Source organism: Mustelus asterias, unplaced genomic scaffold (genome assembly GCF_964213995.1).
Source record: "Mustelus asterias unplaced genomic scaffold, sMusAst1.hap1.1 HAP1_SCAFFOLD_741, whole genome shotgun sequence".
NCBI classification, from domain to species: Eukaryota; Metazoa; Chordata; class Chondrichthyes; order Carcharhiniformes; family Triakidae; genus Mustelus; species Mustelus asterias.
In genome coordinates, this window is record NW_027590690.1 from 46444 (window position 1) to 68832 (window position 22389).

The window sequence follows — 22389 nt, forward strand, 5'->3', positions numbered from 1 at the left end:
CAGCATTACTACCAGCGTCCACCCATTTACCTTTCTTCCATAGCGAGGAGATTAACGGCTGGGATCCCCCGCCCTCCTCCCTGGCCCAGCCCCGGAGGCCAGCTGCCTCCAGCTGAGATCTGTCACCCGTTCAGCACTCGCTGAGGATGACATCCCGGACCTTCCTGGTCTCTGCGTCCCAATGCTACCACCAGCACCAGGAAACGTTTCTGTCCAACTTCTTTCACACGGCATTGAGACACTTGCTCAGGGAACCCCTCGACTGGCGGGAGATCCGTGCGAACCATGTCACCAGATGCAGATGGTCGCACGTACTGCATCTTGCTGGTCAATGGACGCAGGGGGAGGCGGGACGGACAGCCAGGTGAACAAGGTGACAGCTCTGTACTGATGGGAGAGAGAGCCAGGTGAACAAGGTGACAGCTCTGTACTGATGGGACAGAGAGCCAGGTGAACAAGGTGACAGCTCTGTACTGGCGGGACAGACAGTCAGGTGAACAGCTCTGTACTGATGGGACAGAGAGCCAGGTGAACAAGGTGACAGCTCTGTACTGGCGGGACAGACAGTCAGGTGAACAGCTCTGTACTGATGGGACAGAGAGCCAGGTGAACAAGGTGACAGCTCTGTACTGGCGGGACGGACAGTCAGGTGAACAGCTCTGTACTGATGGGAGAGAGAGCCAGGTGAACAGCTCTGTACTGATGGGAGAGAGAGCCAGCTGAACAGCTCTGTACTGATGGGAGAGAGAGCCAGGTGAACAGCTCTGTACTGATGGGAGAGAGAGCCAGCTGAACAGCTCTGTACTGATGGGAGAGAGAGCCAGGTGAACAGCTCTGTACTGATGGGAGAATTTAGCACGGCCAACGCTCCTAACCTGCATGTCTATCGGATTGTGGGGGGAAACCCACACAGACACGGGGAGGACATGCAGACTCCACACAGACAGTGACCCAAGTCGGGAATCGAACCCGGGTCCCTGACAGTGTGAGGCAGCAGTGCTAACCACTGTGTCAACATGAAGTCAGAAAAATAAAAAGATCTATTGAAATTCAATTCAAAAAGGTTGATCTCAGAACTGAGGTTTAGAAATAATCAGCAATAATTGAACAGAACGGGGCTCTTTTCTCTGGAAGAGAGATGGAGGGGTAACCTATTAAAAGTTATGAAAGGGATCAGAGGGTAGATAAAGGGAGATACAAAGCGATAGGCAGGTCTTTCTCCGACAGTGTAGAGCAACGATGAAACCACCCCTGGAGTACCCTGTACCGTTTCTGAGGGTTATGCTTGCACTGGGAGCAGTTCAGAGAACATTCACTGGGCTGATTCCTGCGCTGAAGGACTTGTTCCATGAGGAAAGGTTGAGCAGAGTGGACATAAACTCTTTGGAGTTCAGAGAGATGTTCTTATTGATGCATATGGAGGTACTAGGAGCGGCACGGATTCACAGTGGTTGGCACTGTGTGGGGCGGCACGGGGGCACAGTGGTTGGCACTGTGTGGGGCGGCACGGGGGCACAGTGGTTGGCACTGTGTGGGGCGGCACGGGGGCACAGTGGGTTAGCACTGCTGCCTCACAGCGCCAGGGACCCGGGTTCGACTCCCGGCTTGGGTCACTGTGCAAAGCCCACACACATTCTCCCCACGTTTACTATGGGTTCCCTCCCATAGTCCAAAGATGTGCAGGTTAAGGGGATTAGCTGGGTAAACGCGTGGGGATACGGGGATAGGGTGTGGGGTGGGCCCCACGGAAGAGTCAGTGCAGGCTCGATGGGCCGAATGGCCTCCTTCTGCATTGCAGGGATTCTATGTTACCTTTCAAGGGCAAATCTATAACTCGGGAGCACAGTTTCAATAAGAGGAATGTTTTTTTCCCCCGGATAAATTTCCGTTCTCAGAGCATCGTGGATCTTTGGAACTCTCTTCCCCAGACAGCAGGAGGGGCTGGGTCACTGAATATATATTCCAGACAGATTTTTCTGATCTGCAATGGAGTCAAAGGTATAGGGGTGGGGTTGGGGAAGGTGGAGTGGAGTTGAGACCATGCTCAGGTCAGCCATTGTTTGACGGGCCAAATGGCCTACTGCTGCTCCAACGTATGAGCGCGGGAGCGAGCGCGAGAGAGAGTGAGGGTGTGTGTGTGTGAGTGAGTGAGTGAGCAAGCGAGCGCGCGTGAGAGTGAGGGTGTGTGTGTGTGTGTGTGAGTGAGTGAGTGAGTGAGTGAGTGAGGTGAGTGAGTGAGTGAGTGAGCGAGCGTGGGAGCAAAAGCGAGCGAGCGCGCGAGAGAGAGTGAGCGAGTGAGGGTGTGTGAGTGAGTGAGTGAGCGTGGGAGCGCGCGAGAATGTGTGTGTGCACGTGAGAGAGTGAGGGTGTGTGAGAGCGAGAGAGAGAGAGAGTGAGAGAGCATGAGAGCGAGAGAGCCGGAGAGCGAGTGAGAGAGTGTGTGAGAACGAGAGAGCATGAGAGAGCGAGAGGGCGAGTGAGAGAGAGCGAGAGAGCGAGAAAGAGCGTGAGAGTGCGTGCACGTGAGAGAGAGCGAGAGAGAGCGAGAGAGAGCGAGTGAGAGCGAGAGAGAGCGAGAGAGAGCGAGAGAGAGCGAGAGAGAGCGAGAGAGAGCGAGAGAGAGCGAGAGAGAGCGAGAGAGAGCGAGAGAGAGCGAGAGAGCGTGTGAGAGCGTGTGAGAGCGAGAGAGCGTGTGAGAGCGAGAGAGCGTGTGAGAGCGAGAGAGCGTGTGAGAGCGAGAGAGCGTGTGAGAGCGAGAGAGCGTGTGAGAGCGAGAGAGCGTGTGAGAGCGAGAGAGCGTGTGAGAGCGAGAGAGCGTGTGAGAGCGAGAGAGCGTGTGAGAGCGAGAGAGCGTGTGAGAGCGAGAGAGCGTGTGAGAGCGAGAGAGCGTGTGAGAGCGAGAGAGCGTGTGAGAGCGAGAGAGCGTGTGAGAGCGAGAGAGCGTGTGAGAGCGAGAGAGCGTGTGAGAGCGAGAGAGCGTGTGAGAGCGAGAGAGCGTGTGAGAGCGAGAGAGCGTGTGAGAGCGAGAGAGCGTGTGAGAGCGAGAGAGCGTGTGAGAGCGAGAGAGCGTGTGAGAGCGAGAGAGCGTGTGAGAGCGAGAGAGCGTGTGAGAGCGAGAGAGCGTGTGAGAGCGAGAGAGCGAGAGAGCGTGTGAGAGCGAGAGAGCGTGTGAGAGCGAGAGAGCGTGTGAGAGCGAGAGAGCGTGTGAGAGCAAGAGAGCGTGTGAGAGCAAGAGAGCGTGTGAGAGCGAGAGAGCGTGTGAGAGCGAGAGAGCGTGTGAGAGCGTGTGAGAGCGAGAGAGCGTGTGAGAGCGAGAGAGCGTGTGAGAGCGAGAGCGTGTGAGAGCGAGAGAGCGTGTGAGAGCGAGAGAGCGTGTGAGAGCGAGAGAGCGTGTGAGAGCGAGAGAGCGTGTGAGAGCGAGAGAGAGAGCGAGAGAGAGAGCGAGAGAGAGAGCGAGAGAGAGAGCGAGAGAGAGAGCGAGTGTGAGAGCGAGTGTGAGAGCGAGTGTGAGAGCGAGTGTGAGAGCGAGTGTGAGAGCGAGTGTGAGAGCGAGTGTGTGAGCGAGTGTGTGAGCGAGTGTGTGAGCGAGTGTGTGAGCGAGTGTGTGAGCGAGTGTGTGAGCGAGTGTGTGAGCGAGTGTGTGAGCGAGTGTGTGAGCGAGTGTGTGAGCGAGTGCCTGTGTATGTGTGTGTTGAGAGGTGAATTAGTGGTTTGTCAGGGGTCCCACCCATCCATTCAGAATGTTGTCCTGCGGGCTGGGTTAACAGGTAGGGAAGGCCACAGAGCAGCGTAACACTGAGGGGATGGAAGGTGGGTGGGATGTGGAAGGGTGCTTTGTGGGTGTGTAACCGAAACAGAGAATCAACTAAAAACAAGAGGGGGGTCAAAATGGCCATTTTCTGTGTCCCTGCTGATTTCATAGAATCCCCTCATTGCAGGAGGCCATTCGGCCCATCGAGTCTGCACCTACTCTCCGACAGAGCATCTTACTCAGGCCCTAACCCCGTAACTTGATGTATTGACCCTGCTAATCCCCGTCACCTTCGTATCTTTGGACACTAAGGGGCAATTTAGCACGGCCAGTCCATCTAACCTGTATATCGTGGGACACCGAGGGGCAATTTAACCTGGCTAATCCACCTAACCCGCACATCTTTGGACTGTGGGGGGAAACCGGAGCACCCGGAGGAAACCCACGCAGACACGGGGGGAGAAACGTGCAGACTCCGCACAGACAGTGACCCGAGCCGGGAATCGAACCCGGGTCCCTGGCGCTGTGAGGCAGCAGTGCTAACCCACTGTGCCACCCGAAGTTTCATGGACCCCCCCCCCCCCCAACAATTTCATAGAATCCCTATAGTGCAGAAGGAGGCTATTCGGCCCATCGGGCCTGCACCAACCACAATCCCACCCAGGCCCTTATCCCTGTCACCTCACGCACTTCCCCTGCTCATCCCCCTGACACTAAGGGTCAATTTATCATGGCCAATCCACCTCACCTGCGCATCTTTGGACTGCGGGATGAAACTGGAGCGCTCGGGGAGAAGTTTAAAAGAAGACTTTCTGCTCCGGCTCTCCAGTGGTGTGATCTGTCCGACACAGGCCAAATTCTGAAGGATGTCTGGGAGCGGAGCGACACATTGCGAGAGCGCAGCTGTCCAGTGTGTTTAACCCAGCTGGGGTTGGAGACTGGGGCTTTCATTCTATAAACAGCAAACGCAGATTAATCTCCACAGAGTATATATTGTACGTGCTGGGGTCCCAGTAACAAGGTACAGCACCAGGTTAGGGCAGCTTCAACCATCACCCACTTGCTTCCTCTTCGCCCCTTCTGTCTCATCACCGAGGCCAGCAGTGACGGGCAATTAAAACTGGGGGCTTGTTATCATCATCAGATCCTGAGCAAGTGTTTGACAGCATCCTGCACTCACATTGTACACAAATCTGAAGCACCACCTCATTCCAGTGGGCCCGATGCTGGGCGATTCCGTTTGGAGGATACAGGCTAACTGGCGTCTGCAAGCCAGTCAGAGCACCAACCAAATCCTTCGCAGGAAATCACCAGCGGGTCCATGATTGAGAGAGCCAAGGTGTTGAACGCACGCACGCTACTCCCCGCTCCTCCGGTCTTGCGGACTGTTATTACCTCCGACACACTGTGCCTTGTCCACCCCGAGCTTTCTTGCAAACCCCCACCCCGTCGAAACTGAACACGGTGCTGCCGTGTGTGTCACTCTGCGCAGCCAGCGAGCACTGCACGGGGTTCTCCTGACAGGAGGAGCACCAAGCCCAGAGAGCGATTTGCCTCCTGAGGGACAAGGGAGGCGCTGTGGCCTGGTCAAGGTCAGCTACCTCGTGTCCAGAGGAACAACTCCTCCACAGTGGGTGGTGAGTGTCTGGGACGAGCTGCCAGAGGTAGTGGTGGAGGCGGGTACAGTTTTGTCTTTTAAAAAAGCATTTAGTTACATGGGTACGATGGGTATAGAGGGATATGGGCCAAATGCGGGCAATTGGGACGAGCTTAGTGGTTAAATAAAAAGGGGCGGCATGGACAAGTTGGGCCGAAGGGCCTGTTTCCATGCAGTAAACCTCTATGACTCTGCAATGACAATGGGGCACGGGCTCACGGCCCGACGTGGAGGGCTCCGTATAAGCTCTAACATTCACGCGGCTCCGTCACACCAGGGGGTGGGAGCTGCAGGCGAGCGCTGTTAACCCCTGACCATCTGTCCAATGCGGAGGGTTACGTGGTCACCCTTGGTGGCTACTTCTGGCCCCTTCCACCATACAGTCCAACAGGACTAGACAGGGTAGATGCAGGGAGGATGTTCCCGATGGTGGGGGGAGTCCAGAACCAGGGGGTCACAGTCTGAGGATTCGGGGTAGACCATTTAGGACGGAGGTGAGGAGACATTTCTTCACCCGGTGAGCCTGTGGAATTCATTCCCACAGGAAGTAGTTGATGCCAAAACATTGAATGTATTCAAGAGGCGGCTGGATATAGCACTTGGGGCGAACGGGGTCAAAGGTTATGGGGGGAAAGCAGGATTAGGCTATTTGGATGATCAGCCATGATGGTGATGGATGGAGCAGGCTGGAAGGGCCGAGTGGCCTCCTCCTGCTCCTATCTTTCTATGTTTCTACACTGACTATCTTCCCCAGGATGCCAGGGCTGCCATCCCTGTCTCTGGATCAGAAAATGGGAGACTTCCAGCCCTGCTCCAGTATCCCAGCGAGCGGCCGCAGTGGCTCGGATTGCTGGGCAGACGCTCAGCAGAGATATCCCTCACTTGTCTAGCGAGCCCTCCTGCCTTACAAGGACCAACCCCTCCGACTGTCGGGATTAAAGATTGAAGGAGTCGCGACCTGTCAAACAGTTGACCAGTCCGCAGAACTTTCATCGTTCCCGGAGGCAGAGATACACAGGCAGCGACCCTCTAGGCCCCCGTTGTTCATATCCAAGGCACCCCCGAGCGCGGCTAATCAAATCGGAAACGGCGACTGCGTCACTAACCTGTTACAAAGGAGCCTCCTGGCACTGGGCTGAAGTTCATCGGCGTGCTCACTGGTGCAAGTGGCCCAAAGGAGCCACCGTAAGCTTGAGATGTGGCGTACGGACCTGGAGGAAAGGCCTGGGAAACAACAGCAAAACCCACATCAGCCTGGAAATAAAACTGAGGAAGCGTTAAACAATGGCCAGGCCTGGACTGCCGATCCGTGCTGACCTCGACCACACCAGTCCACCATAGGATCCCTACAGTGCAGGAAGCCATTCGGCCCATCGAGTCTGCACCGACCACAATCCCACCCAGCCCCTAGCCCATTTCCCCACATATTTACTCTGCTAATCCTCCAGATACTAAGGGTTAATTTGGCATGGCCAATCCACCTAACCCACACATCTTTGGACACTAAGGGGCAATTTAGCACGGCCAATCCCCCTAACCTACACATCTTTGGACACTAAGGGGCAATTTAGCATGGCCAATCCACCTGACCCACACATCTTTGGACACCTGCAAATTTGTAAATGTGAATTGTAAATTGAGTTTGTGTCTATATATGCCCTGTTTGTGAGCACAACTCCTCACTCACCTGAAGAAGGAGCAGCGCTCTGAAAGCTCGTGCTACCAAATAAACCCGGAGTTGTGAGACTTCTTACTGTGCTTACCCCAGTCCAATGCTGGCATCTCCACATCATGTCCATCACTCCCAGGACAGGTACAGCACGGGGTTAGATACAGAGTAAAGCTCCCTCTACACTGTCCCTCATCAAACACTCCCAGGACAGGTACAGCACGGGGTTAGATACAGAGTAAAGCTCCCTCTACACTGCCCCCATCAAACACTCCCAGGACAGGTACAGCACGGGGTTAGATACAGAGTAAAGCTCCCTCTACACTGTCCCCCAGCAAACACTCCCAGGACAGGTACAGCACGGGGTTAGATACAGAGTAAAGCTCCCTCTACACTGTCCCCATCAAACACTCCCAGGACAGGTACAGCACGGGGTTAGATACAGAGTAAAGCTCCCTCTACACTGTCCCTCATCAAACACTCCCAGGACAGGTACAGCACGGGGTTAGATACAGAGTAAAGCTCCCTCTACACTGTCCCCATCAAACACTCCCAGGACAGGTACAGCATGGGGTTAGATACAGAGTAAAGCTCCCTCTACACTGTCCCCATCAAACACTCCCAGGACAGGTACAGCACGGGGTTAGATACAGAGTAAAGCTCCCTCTACACTGTCCCCATCAAACACTCCCAGGACAGATACAGCACGGGGTTAGATAAAGAGGAAAGCTCCCTCTACACTGTCCCCATTAAACATTCCCAGGACAGGTACAGCACAGGGTTAGATACAGAGTAAAGCTCCCTCCACACTGTCCCATCAAACACTCCCAGGACAGGTACAGCACGGGGTTAGATACAGAGTGAAGCTCCCTCTACACTGTCCCCATCAAACACTCCCAGGACAGGTACAGCACAGGGTTAAATACAGAGTAAAGCTCCCTCCACACTGTCCCATCAAACACTCCCAGGACAGGTACAGCACGGGGTTAGATACAGAGTAAAGCTCCCTCGACACTGTCCCCATCAAACACTCCCAGGACAGGTACAGCACGGGGTTAGATACAGAGTGAAGCTCCCTCTACACTGTCCCCGTCAAACACTCCCAGGACAGATACAGCACGGGGTTAGATACAGAGTAAAGCTCCCTCCACACTGTCCCATCAAACACTCCCAGGACAGGTACAGCACGGGGTTAGATACAGAGTAAAGCTCCCTCTACACTGTCCCCCATCAAACATTCCCAGGACAGGTACAGCACGGGGTTAGATACAGAGTAAAGCTCCCTCTACACTGTCCCCATCAAACACTCCCAGGACAGGTACAGCACGGGGTTAGATACAGAGTAAAGCTCCCTCTACACTGTCCCCATCAAACACTCCCAGGACAGGTACAGCACGGGGTTAGATACAGAGTAAAGCTCCCTCTACACTGTCCCCCATCAAACACTCCCAGGACAGGTACAGCACGGGGTTAGATACGGATCATCCTCGAAGCTGCTGAACCAAGAACATGAGTACAATTTCCATCGATTGCAGTTTTGGGAATTAATAAAATTGCTTTGGTGAAGTGGTCTTGAGCGAGAAAGGAATACTGAAGGAGAGAAGTGAGAAATGATAGTTTTAGAAGAGTAACTATCTCATTCATGATTTGAAGGGATGTTCACTGCATTGAGCATCAAAACGGGCTAGAAAAACACTCCGGCTTTCAGGGGCAGAGGGACCCGGGCACCGGCCAACGAGTGAGACCGAGACTCAGAAGAAAAGGCCAAATGGTCACACTTTTGTCTCTCCTCCTCCCTCCTTCGTCAGATGCTGCCTGTGTTGCTCAGTGCTTATCAATATCTGCAGCTGTTGACAGGACTTCTCACTTGTGTACAAGTTTTTAAATGTTTTACCCCCAGTTGCTGCGAGAACACATTTGGAATAGTGTGTGCAGTTCTGGTCACCTCACTATAAGAAGGATGTGGAAGCGCTGGAAAGAGTGCAGAGGAGATTTACCAGGGTGCTGCCTGGTTTGGAGTGTCGGTCTTATGAGGAAAGGTTGAGGGAGCTGGGGCTGTTCTCCCTGGAGCGGAGGAGGCTGAGGGGAGACTTAATAGAGGTTTATAAAATGATGAAGGGGATAGATAGAGTGAACGTTCAAAGACTATTTCCTCGGGTGGATGGAGTTATTACAAGGGGGCATAACTATAGGGTTCGTGGTGGGAGATACAGGAAGGATATCAGAGGTAGGTTCTTCACGCAGAGAGTGGTTGGGGTGTGGAATGGACTGCCTGCAGTGATAGTGGAGTCAGACACTTTAGGAACATTTAAGCGGTTATTGGATAGGCACATGGAGCACAGCAGGATGATAGGGAGTGGGATAGCTTGATCTTGATTTCAGATAAAGCTCGGCACAACATTGTGGGCCGAAGGGCCTGTTCTGTGCTGTACTGTTCTATGTTCTATATATATTAGTGTCACAAGTAGACTTACATTAACACCGCAGTGAAGTTACTGTGAAAATCCCCTAGTCGCCACACTCCGGCGCCTGTTTGGGTATCACTGAGGGGCAATTTAGCATGGCCAATCCACCCTAACCAGCACATCTTTGGACACTAAGGGGCAATTTAGCATGCCCTTTACACCTAACCTGCACATCTTTGGACCATGGGGGGAAACCGGAGCACCCGGAGGAAACGCACGCAGACACGGGGGGAGAACGTGCAGACTCCACACAGACAGTGACCCAAGCCGGGAATCGAACCCGGATCCCTGGCGCTGTGAGGCAGCAGTGCTAGCCCGCTGTGTCACCGTGCGGGGAATCGAACCCGGGTCCCTGGCGCTGTGAGGCAGCAGTGCTAACCCGCTGTGGCACCGTGCTGCCCCGGACAGGGGGGCCTCAGCACATACACGGTCAGGTTGCTGGTCAGGAAGCAAGGACGAGACGTACCGGCGTATTTACAGCTTCGCTTCCCTTGTTGGCCAATCGGCTGAGGATGCTGCGCTCTGACATCTGGAGGCGGGCGGCTATTGGCGGGACGCGTGACAGCGTCGAGGGGAGTCGAGTGACATCGGCCTTCATATCGCTCAGCAACTCCTCCAGCTGGTTCAACACTAGGAGACAGAGAGAGAGAGAGCTGGTGAAGGTGGGCCATTCCTCAGCACCAGATTTTAAACATCATACAATCCCTACAGTGCAGAAGGAGGCCATTCGGCCCATCAAGTCTGCACCGACCACAATCCCACCCAGACCCTATCCCCATAACCCCACGCATCTACCCCAGCTAATCCCCCTGACACTAAGGGGCAATTTAGCATGGCCAATCCACCTAACCTGCACATCTTTGGACACTCAGGGGCAATTTAGCATGGCCAATCCACCTAACCCGCACATCTTTGGACACTCAGGGGCAATTTAGCATGGCCAATCCACCTAACCTGCACATCTTTGGACACTCAGGGGCAATTTAGCATGGCCAATCCACCTAACCCGCACATCTTTGGACACTCAGGGGCAATTTAGCATGGCCAATCCACCTAACCCGCACATCTTTGGACACTCAGGGGCAATTTAGCATGGCCAATCCAACTAACCCGCACATGTTTTGGACTGTGGAAGGAAACCTACGCAGACACGGGGGAGAACGTGCAGACTCCACACAGACAGTGACCCGAGCCGGGAATCGAACCCGAGTCCCTGGCACTGTGAGGCAGCAGTGCTAACCCGCTGTGCCACAGTGCCACCCATCGTCATGATTGACAACATCACCCGACTGTCTGTTGTAACTTGCTGCGTGCAAACTGGCTGCTGCACTTCCTCCATTACAACACTGACTCATAGAGTCGTAAAGGTTTACAGCATGGAAACAGGCCCTTTGGCCCAACTTGTTCATGTCGACCCTTTTATTTTAAAACCACTAAGCCAGTCCCAGTTGCCTGTGTTTGGCCCATATCCCTCTGCACCCATCTTACCCATGTAACTGTCTAAATGCTCATTTCTTTCCAAGCAAGTACCGCATTGGCTTCAAAACGCTTGGGTTCATCTGTGGCTTGCGAAAGGTGTTACAGAAACGCGTCTCTTATTTAACTGGGGGTGAGCGCCAGCACCAGTCTCAGACTTACCCTTGTGGAGGACGGCATTTGCAGGCTTGTTTCCTGCCAGCGACTCCTTGGACAGGTGCTGGTGGCTCTCGGCCAGACACTCCACCTCGGCAAAGCGAGTATTGAGGGCCATGGCCGGGTGGGTGGCATCTTGTGCCATGTTCAGGTAGGCTGCCCTCCGCAGCTGCTCCTCAATGACTAACGCCTGCTCCAGCAGCTAACCACAAAGACAGAAAGAGACGCGTGAGATCCCCCAGTCACAGGGCAGCAATGCATTGCTTTGTTAAAAAAGTTTATTCGTCAGTGTCACAAGTCGGCTGACATTAACACTGCAATGAAGTAACTGTGAGAATCCCCTAGTGGCCACACTCCGGCACCTGTTCGGGTAACACTGAGGGAGAATTTAGCACGGCCGATGCACCCATCGAGCCTGCACCGACCACAATCACACTCAGGCCCTATTCCCATAACCCCATGTATTCACCCAGCTGGTCCACCTGACACTAAGGGGCAATTTAGCATGGCCAATCCACCTAACCCACACATCTTTGGACACGAAGGGACAATTTAGCATGGTCAATCCACCTAACCTGCACATCTTTGGACACGAAGGGACAATTTAGCATGGCCAATCCACCTAACCTGCACATCTTTGGACACGAAGGGACAATTTAGCATGGCCAATCCACCTAACCTGCACATCTTTGGACATTAAGGGGCAATTTAGCATGGCCAATCCACCTAACCTATACATCTTTGGACACTAAGGGGCAATTTAACATGGCCAATCCACCTAACCTACACATCTTTGGACACTAAGGGGCAAATTAGCACGGCCAATCCACCTAACCCGCACATATTTGGCATCTGGGAGGAAACCGGAGCACCCGTAGGAAACCCACGCAGACATGAGTGACAGACTGTCACTCCTCCTTCAGGCGCTTATCAAAACAGAATTCATTGACCAAGCTCTCGGCCATTTTCCACAATATGCCTCAATGCGGCCGGGTACCAGATCTTGTCTGATGGTGAGATTTGCTGAGGCATTTTACGGAGCACAGTCAAAGGAACGATATAAATGCAAGTTGTTTCTCCTCTCTCTCCCTGCACGTACGAGCGTTTGGGCCTCCGCCGCCATTTCGCCAGGCCACTCACCTTAAACCGCCGGGCAAGAAACTTGTTCTTCATCTCCAGGAAGTTTCCTTTGTTCACTTCCAGCTTGAAGGGTTCGTTGATGATGGCGAAGCGGGGATCGTTCTGAATGTCCTGCCACCGGGCATAGCCATACCTGCAGGGAGTTAAGGGGCACTTTGTTCCAGTGTAGTGTGGGAGAGGAGAACGGAGCTCAGCCGGGGTGGAGTGGGGGGGGGGGGGGGGGGGGCCGCAAGAAAATTAGCATCACCCTCACTATAGACTGGCTGTCTCTGCATATACATGAAACAGTCAGCGCAGACGAAAGGGGATCTTTCACTATAATCGATCAACAGGACACAGCTAAAGGCTCTTGCTAACAACACCGAAACTGTGATTAACACATGATTAAATTACCATTGTCTGAGCGGACATTCCATCCACCACTAAAGATTATGACATTACCGAAGGGACGCGATTAAACGGCTACTGTCTCGGGCCTACCTTTTTGTATCTTATGTAAATAATTTGCCGGTGTGCGTGGCGAGAAACAACATTCTTTACTAGAAGTTTTTTTTTAAAACTATAAAAAAAGCTGACTGTACACAACTGAGCAGGGCAGACTGAACAAGCCTTAGGAATTCTCCAGCTCTCCTCTCCTTATTGATAAGGCGGCAATAAAGGATCCATCAGTCGCGAACCCAGTGTCCGAATATCTTTTCAGCTCTGATAATAGGGTCTAAGGATCTGGTTGCCACTGTTACAAACATAGAACAGTACAGCACAGAACAGGCCCTTCGGCCCACAATGTTGTGCCGAGCTTTATCTGAAACCAAGATCAAGCTATCCCACTCCCTATCATCCTGGTGTGCTCCATGTGCCTATCCAATAACCGCTTAAATGTTCCTAAAGTGTCTGACTCCACTATCACTGCAGGCAGTCCATTCCACACCCCAACCACTCTCTGAGTAAAGAACCTACCTCTGATATCCGTCCTGTATCTCCCACCACGAACCCTATAGTTATGCCCCCTTGTAATAGCTCCATCCACCCGAGGAAATAGTCTTTGAACGTTCACTCTATCTATCCCCTTCATCATTTTATAAACCTCTATTAAGTCTCCCCTCAGCCTCCTCCGCTCCAGGGAGAACAGCCCTAGCTCCCTCAACCTTTCCTCATAAGACCTACCCTCCAAACCAGGCAGCATCAAGGATTTAGGACTGTGTCTTTAATTGAGGGTAAAATGGAGGAAAGGGGGGGGGGCGGTGGAAACGCACGGACGGTGAGGTCGCACTGTTTGCAGCTGTGAACACCTTTCACCCTCCCAGCATAACAATGACCAAAGCCTCCATGTGAATGGAGTGCAGACCGCTCGCCTCCAACTCACAGAAAGGCATCAGGAACATCACCTACAGTCAGGCTTTGTAAACAGTCACTTTCAAGGTACCATGAAGTTGGGTCCCAAAGGATAGCCAATAAAAGTTCTACTTGGGATACACGGCCTTTGCAGTCGATATTGTCATGGAGGTGGGATTTGACAGGGCGTGCCGTACCAGTCCTGGGAGTGTTTGATGGGGGACAGTGTAGAGGGAGCTTTACTCTGTATCTAACCCCGTGCTGTACCTGTCCTGGGAGTGTTTGATGGAGACAGTGTAGAGGGAGCTTTACTCTGTATCTAACCCTGTGCTGTACCTGTCCTGGGAGTGTTTGATGGGGGACAGTGTAGAGGGAGCTTTACTCTGTATCTAACCCCGTGCTGTACCTGTCCTGGGAGTGTTTGATGGAGACAGTGTAGAGGGAGCTTTACTCTGTATCTAACCCTGTGCTGTACCTGTCCTGGGAGTGTTTGATCGGGGACAGTGTAGAGGGAGTTTTACTCTGCATCTAACCCCATGCTGTACCTGTCCTGGGAGTGTTTGATAGGGACAGTGTAGAGGGAGCTTTACTCTGTATCTAACCCCGTGCTGTACCTGTCCTGGGAGTGTTTGATGGGGGACAGTGTAGAGGGAGCTTTACTCTGTATCTAACCCCGTGCTGTACCTGTCCTGGGAGTGTTTGATGGGGGACAGTGTAGAGGGAGCTTTACTCTGTATCTAACCCCGTGCTGTACGTGTCCTGGGAGCGTTTGATGGGGGACAGTGTAGAGGGAGCTTTACTCTGTATCTAACCCCGTGCTGTACCTGTCCTGGGAGTGTTTGATGGGGGACAGTGTAGAGGGAGCTTTACTCTGTATCTAACCCCGTGCTGTACCTGTCCTGGGAGTGTTTGATGGGGACAGTGTAGAGGGAGCTTTACTCTGTATCTAACCCCGTGCTGTCCGTGTCCTGGGAGTGTTTGATGGGGACAGTGTGGAGGGAGCTTTACTCTGTATCTAACCCCGTGCTGTCCGTGTCCTGGGAGTGTTTGATGGAGACAGTGAGGAGGGAGCTTTACTCTGTATCTAACCCCGTGCTGTACCTGTCCTGGGAGTGTTTGATGGGGACAGTGGAGAGGGAGCTTTACTCTGTATCTAACCCTGTGCTGTACCTGTCCTGGGAGTGTTTGATGGGGACAGTGGAGAGGGAGCTTTACTCTGTATCTAACCCTGTGCTGTACCTGTCCTGGGAGTGTTCGATGGGGACAGTGTAGAGGGAGCTTTACTCTGTATCTAACCCCGTGCTGTACCTGTCCTGGGAGTGTTTGATGGGGACAGTGGAGAGGGAGCTTTACTCTGTATCTAACCCTGTGCTGTACCTGTCCTGGGAGTGTTCGATGGGGACAGTGTAGAGGGAGCTTTACTCTGTATCTAACCCCGTGCAGTACCTGTCCTGGGAATGTTTGATGGGGACAGTGTAGAGGGAGCTTTACTCTGTATCTAACCCCGTGCTGTACCTGTCCTGGGAGTGTTCGATGGGGACAGTGTAGAGGGAGCTTTACTCTGTGTCTGTGTGAGTGCAGCAATAAAAGGATACACAACAATACCAGACAGCAGCCAGAAGTCATGTCGACGGTGCCAAATTTCAGACACTTTCCCGGAGGATATTGCCGCCCTCTCCTCATTTTGCCACAACGTGTGTAGTTCTGTGAAGAGAGATACCATGATCAGCATCCAGCCACACCTCTGTCCCAGCCAGCCCAGCGGGTTGGCAGGATATTCAGTCACCTGGTTCACTCCAATGGGCAATGGAAATGCAGTAAGATGTTTAACACCAGGTTAAAGTCCAACAGGTTTATTTGGTAGCAAAAGCCACACAATGAAAATGTAAGCAGGGAGAGACCGGCAAGGGCCAGCCCGTGGCCCATGCTCCAAGGATGGGCAAACCTATTAAACCGACACTATAGTTAAGAAAGCCCCACCAACGCCTCTACTTTCTCAGAAGACTAAGCAAATTTGGCATGTCCGCTACGACTCTCACCAACTTTTACAGATGCACCATAAGAAGCATTCTTTCTGGGTGTATCACAGCTTGGTCTGGGCTCCTGCTCTGCCCAAGACCGCAAGGAACTACAAAGGGTCGTGAATGTAGCCCAATCCATCACACAAACCCAGCCTCCCATCCATTGACTCTGTCTACACTTCCCGCTGCCTCGGGGAAAAGCAGCCGGCATAATCAAGGACCCCACGCCCCCCGGACATTCTCTCTTCCACCTTCTTCCGTCGGGAAAAAGATACAAAAGTCTGAGGTCACGCACCGACCGACTCAAGAACAGCTTCTTCCCTGCTGCTGTCAGACTTTTGAATGGACCGACCTCGCATTAAGTTGATCTTTCTCTGCACCCTAGCTATGACTGTAACACTCCATTCTGCACTCTCTCCTTTCCTTCTCTATGAACGGTATGCTTTGTCTGTATAGCGCGCAAGAAACAATACTTTTCACTGTATCCCAATACGTGTGACAATAATAAATCAACTCCTTCTCCCGTATGTACTCTATGAACGGTATGCTTTGTCTGTATAGCGCGCAAGAAACAATACTTTTCACTGTATCCCAATACGTGTGACAATAATAAATCAAATCCTTCTCCCCTATGTACTCTATGAACGGTATGCTTTGTCTGTATAGCGTGCAAGAAACAATACTTTTCACTGTATCCCAATACATGTGACAATAATAAATCAAATCAAATCAAAGGCAGCGCAACAATTTCCCTTCTGGTTCTTTTACTGATTTTTAAATTCCGAATCCTGTAGCTATCCAGCCCCCCTGCCAAGGGAAGAGGTGTTAAACAGTGGTCGGGAACTTTCAGACTGCGCGCTCGCCGCTGTGCGCGCTCAGTCACCTGTGAAACCACCGTCCGCAATGTTAAACATGAACTTGCACTTCTCCGTCCTGTCCTCCTCCCTCTTCCCGTTGTTCTTGCTTTCATCCTTCAGACTGCTGGATCTCGAATCCTTCTCTGCTTTCGTCTCCTCTGGATTTACTGAAAGAAACGGCAAATGGAAGCAATATTCAGCATCATTTGACGAGTAACTCACCTCCTGACTCCCCCCCCCCCCCCCCCCCCCCAAAGCCTGTCCACCATCGACAAGGACACAAGTCAGGAGTGTGATGGAACACTCCCCACTCGTCTGGATGGGTGCGGCTCCCAACAACACTCTAGAAGCTCGACACCATCCAGGACAAAGCAGCCCCGCTTGATTGGCCCTCCAATCCATCACAGGTGCAACAGGGCCGTCACCCACAAAGCAACTCGACTAGATTTACCCAAATACATGACCACTTCCATCTAGAAGGACGAGGGCAGCAGATACCTGGGAACACCACCCACCTGCAAGGTCCCCTCTGAGCCACTCACTATCCTGACTTGCAAATATATCAGCATTTCCCTTACTCGAGCTGGGTCAAAATTCTGGAACTCCCTCCCTAGCAGCACTGTGGGTGTACCTACACCACACAGGACTGCAGCGGGTTCAAGTGTCAGCCCACCAGGGGGGGGGGGGGCGGCGGCACATGAGACGATGGCAGCCAAGGCTCAGGAGAACACCTTCAACGATGGACAAAGCATCCACAGTAACTTTGCTTCTATTTCAGTCGAAATTGCCCTGGGTCTGGAGTCACATGTAGGCCAGGCCAGGCCAGATAAAGACAGCAGATTTCCTTCCCTAAAGGGCATTAGTGAACCAGACCGGGCTTTGACAACAATCGGCAATGTGTTCACGGTCAGCAGACTTTTAATTTGAATTCAAATTCAATTTAAACGTCTGCCAAACTGGGCTTCAAACCCAGGTCCTCCGAGCATTACCCTGGGTCTCAGGATCCCTTGTCCAGTGGCTGTACCCCACTGCCTCCTCTTGTTCAACATTCGGAGAATGACGGGAACCGTGTGTGTTTGATCGTGTCTATTGCTCTCCGTGTGCTCTCTGAAAGCTCTGGGACTGTTAACCTAAGTCACAAGTAAGTATGCCTGTGTTTTGGGGATCAGGCCTGGGTGGGACTGCTGTTGGCGCAGGCTTGATGGGCCGAATGGCCTCCTCCTGCACCGTAGGAATGCTATGATTCTAATTATAAAGTCTAAGGGAAAGTTTGCTTGATTGGAACACAGGGATAGGTTAGCAGTTAAGAATTTTATCTTGTCATGTTGAAGTATTTGTTCAACTGTTAAAAGTTAAGCTAATTCATTTGTTATAGTTAAACTGTGTTGTTCATTAAAATTTGTTTGGATAAAAGCTCCCTGGTTTGTCAGTAGAATCGCGCCTGGAGTGAAAGGGCCTTTCCTCATTTAATGCCAAAACAGAACATTTTTGGGGTCCAGTCTGGCTTCATAATATATCTTAGGGTTTCTGATCTGGTTCCCTAACAGTGTGTTGGGCAGCGTCATGGTTATCGGATAGGAACATGGGGGAGACTGCCTGTCGGACAGTGCTGTGGTTACCTTTCACACTCAGAGGGTGAGAACGATGGGGCAGCATGGTGGCACAGTGGTTAGCGCTGCTGCCTCAAAGCGTCTGGGACCTGGGTTCGATTCCCGGCTTGGGTCACTGTCTGTGTGCAGTTTACACATTCTCCCCGTGTCTGCGTGGGTTTCCTCCCACACTCCAAAGATGTGCAGGTTGGGTGGATTGGCTATGCTAAATTGCCCCTTAGTGTCAGGGGGACTAGCTAGGGTAAATGCATGGAGTTATGGGGATAGGGTCCTGGGTGGGATTGTGGTCGGTGCAGACTCAATGGGCTGAATGGCCTTCTTCTACACTGTGGGATTCTGTGGGGAGCACACGTGCGCGTGTGCTGGGCAATGTCATTGTTAACTGGCGAGATCGATGGGGGGGGGGGGGCCGCGTGTTGGACAGCGCCGTGGTTACCTTTCACACTCGGAGGGTGAGATCGATGGGGAGAGTGTCTGTCGGACAGCGCCGTGGTTACCTTTCACACTCGGAGGGTGAGATCGATGGGGAGAGTGTCTGTCGGACAGCGCCGTGGTTACCTTTCACACTCGGAGGGTGAGATCGATGGGGGGGGGGGCCGCGTGTTGGACAGCGCCGTGGTTACCTTTCACACCCGGAGGGTGAGATCGATGGGGAGAGTGTCTGTCGGACAGCGCCGTGGTTACCTTTCATACCAGCGGTCTCTGGCTCTGTCTTTTCTTTCACCTCCGAGTTTGCATCGGCCTTTTCAACCGGGATTTCCTCACCGCTCCTCTCCGTCTCTGGGAGTTAAAAGGAGAACAGTCAGGACACGCTGTAAATGCATTTTTTTTGTGGATAATACATTTCCACTTAATCCTCCTGAACATCAGTGGCGTAGATTATAGCGCTTGGTTGGGGGGGTGTTGGGAAAGGGGGGGAGGGGGTCCCCACTCTTGCCTCATTCATGTAGTAACTTGCATTCCGAGCCTGCCCTAACATTGACACAGTAAACTCTATTCTTGCCCTGAACTCATGTTAGATACACAGGAACAGGAGGTAGCTCCTCGAGCCTGTTCGGACTTTCAGATTACAACATGGCTGATCTGTAACCAATTTAACCAAGTTCATTCCATTCACCCAACAGCTACTCCCTGTCAACAGGAGGTGCTGGACAGCGATCACTGACAGGAAGACGGGGCAATTTCTCCCCACTATCCCCTCCGCCTGTCCATAATCCCTACAGAACAGGGCGGCACACTGGCACAGTGGTTAGCACTGCTGCTTCACAGCGGCAGGGACCCAGGTTCGATTCCCGGCTCGGGTCACTGTCTGTGCGGAGTTTGCACGTTCTCCCCGTGTCTGCGTGGGTTTCCTCCGGGTGCACTGGTTTCCACCCACACTCCAAAGATGTGTGGGTTAGGTGGATTGGCCATGCTAAATTGCCCCTTAGTGTCCAAAGATGTGTAGGTTAGGTGGATTGGCCATGCTAAATTGTCCCTTAGTGTCCAAAGATGTGTAGGTTAGGTGGATTGGCCATTCTAAATTGTCCCTTAGTGTCCAAAGATGTGTAGGTTAGGTGGATTGGCCATGCTAAATTGCCCCTTAGTGTCCAAAGATGTGTAGGTTAGGTGGATTGGCCATGCTAAATTGTCCCTTAGTGTCCAAAGATGTATGGGTTAGGTGGATTGGCCATGCTAAATTGTCCCTTAGTGTCCAAAGATGTGCGGGTTAGGTGGATTGGCCATGCTAAATTGTCCCTTAGTGTCCAAAGATGTGTAGGTTAGGTGGATTGGCCATGCTAAATTGTCCCTTAGTGTCCAAAGATGTGGTTAGGTGGATTGGCCATGCTAAATTGCCCCTTAGTGTCCAAAGATGTGTAGGTTAGGTGGATTGGCCATGCTATATTGCCCCTTAGTGTCCAAAGATGTGTAGGTTAGGTGGATTGGCCATGCTAAATTGCCCCTTAGTGTCAGGGGGACCAGTTAGGGTAAAAGCAAAGGGTTATGGGGATAGGACCTGGGTGGGATTGTTGTCGGTGCAGACTCGATGGGCCGAATGGCCTCCTTCTGCACTGTAGGATTCTATTAATACAAAAACACTGTTGGTACTGAAGGTGTGTCGATAAATAATCAGCTTCGTCCTTGGTGAAATGCGAACCCATCCTGTTCCACCCCCAGTGTCTCTGTCCCCCCCCCCACACATACTCCCCTGAGCATTTCTCACCCGCTCTGGTACCTTGTTTCTCATCTTTGGACGCTGGTTCCTGACCCTCCAGCTCTGCACTCTGTTCCTTCTCTTCCGGCTGCTCCTTGACCTCCTCGCTAACTGGCGGCTGGGTCTCCGCTTTCTCACTGGCCGCGGGATCTTCCTCTGTACTGGGAGCCTAGAGGAGGAAGGTTAACGCGCACAGGACGGCCATGAGCAATAACTGAGAAACGCGATAGCAATGGAAAGACGGCACGGCCCAGCAAGGTGCTCAAACAGAGGTAGGTAAAGGATCAAGCCAGGCAAGCAGGCTACCTTTAGATCCACTCGTGTGGTCATCGCTGATTTCCCATCATATTCTTTATATTCAATCTTAAAGGGGTTCGGATAAGGAGAATCGGGAGCAAGTGTTTCCCGTTACAGCAGTGCCGGTATCCTAAGGGACACAGGTTGAGGCTGCACACTTTGGGGTGGCACAGTGGGTTAGCACTGCTGCCTCACAGCGCCAGGGACCCGGGTTCGATTCCCGGCTTGGATCACTGTCTTTGAGGAGTTTGCACATTCTCCCCGTGTCTGCGTGGGTTTCCTCCGGGTACTCCGGTTTCCTCCCACAGTCTAAAGATGTGCGGGTTAGTTTAAAGTTTATTTGTTGGCGTCACAAGAAGGCTTACATTAACACTGCAATGAAGTTACTGTGAAAATCCCCCTAGTCGCCACACTCCGGCGCCTGTTCGGGTAACACTGAGGGAGAGTTTAGCACGGCCAATGCACCCTTGCCAGCACGTCTTTTGGACTGTGGGAGGAAACCGGAGCACCCGGAGGAAACCCACACAGACACGGGGAGAATGCGCAGACAGTGACCCAAGCTGGAATTCGAACCATAGGTGGATTGGCCATGCTAAATTGCCCCTTAGTGTCCAAAGATGTGTAGGTTAGGGGGATTGGCCATGCTAAATTGCCCCTTAGTGTCCAAAGATGTGTAGGTTAGGTGGATTGACCATGCTAAATTGCCCCTTAGTGTCCAAAGATGTGTAGGTTAGGGGGATTGGCCATGCTAAATTGCCCCTTAGTGTCCAAAGATGTGTAGGTTAGGTGGATTGACCATGCTAAATTGCCCCTTAGTGTCCAAAGATGTGCTGGTTAGGTGGATTGACCATGCTAAATTGCCCCTTAGTGTCCAAAGATGTGCAGGTTAGGTGGATTGGCCGTGCTAAATTGTTCCTTAGTGTCCAAAGATGTGCAGGTTAGGTGGATTGGCCATGCTAAATTGCCTTAGTGTCCAGAGATTTGCTGGTTAGGGGGATTGGCCATGGTAAATGTGCAGGGTTACAGGGGTTGGGTGGGGGGAGTGGGCCAAGGTTAAAAAGTGCTCTTTCTCGGAGAGTCAGTGCAGACACGATGAGCTACTTCTGCATTGTGGGAATTCTGTGGTTCTAAATGGCCTCCTTTTGCACTGTAACGATTTTGTGATAGGGATTGGAATCGGAGTCCGCTGCTCAGCCGGACACAATTATGTTAGTACCGAATAATTCAAGCGAAAGGGGTTGAAGAACAGGTATTAAAAAGGTCACGCTGGAACAAATTCTGGTCCGGTTACTCAGAACTCAGACTCCTGAGCCATCCAGCCCAAATTTACACAGTCGTGTTTTACAAGCTGCTGTTAAAGCAGATGTTTAATAACCCCCTCGGGCTGTGAACACTGTTATTCTGCAGAGTAGATTATACATCAAACTCTCTAACACCACAACGGGGAAAGCATTCACCAGTGAAACAACAGAATCCTGGCATCCAGGTCAGCCACTGTATCCGGCACCGTGAAGCCCTTTTTGGGTGTGGCACAGAGGGTTATCACTGCCGCCTCACAGTGCCAGGGACCCGGGTTCGATTCCCGGCCTTGGGTCACTTTCTGTGCACAGTCTGCACGTTCTCCCCGTGTCTGCGTGGGTTTCCACCGGGTGCTCCGGTTTCCTCCCAGTCCGAAAGATGTGCAGGTTAGATGGATTGGCCATGCTAAATTGTCCATGAGTGTCCAAAGATGTGTAGGTTAGGTGGATTGGCCATGCTAAATTG

At 52.3% G+C, this 22389-nt stretch overlaps 1 protein-coding gene across 1 annotated transcript in view; it reads right to left on the bottom strand.

The window, feature by feature from the left end:
• LOC144487336 (chromodomain-helicase-DNA-binding protein 3-like) overlaps positions 1–22389 on the bottom strand; it is a gene marked incomplete at its 5' end in the record, with an annotated part of 178666 nt that overhangs the window by 17844 nt on the left and 138433 nt on the right. Inside the window, 8 exons of the mRNA XM_078205414.1 lie at positions 6515–6632; positions 10009–10172; positions 11181–11376; positions 12315–12447; positions 15242–15350; positions 16551–16691; positions 18819–18914; positions 20350–20497. Coding sequence (XP_078061540.1) covers positions 6515–6632; positions 10009–10172; positions 11181–11376; positions 12315–12447; positions 15242–15350; positions 16551–16691; positions 18819–18914; positions 20350–20497 — 1105 coding nt within the window. The remainder of the gene's footprint in view (positions 1–6514; positions 6633–10008; positions 10173–11180; positions 11377–12314; positions 12448–15241; positions 15351–16550; positions 16692–18818; positions 18915–20349; positions 20498–22389) is intronic.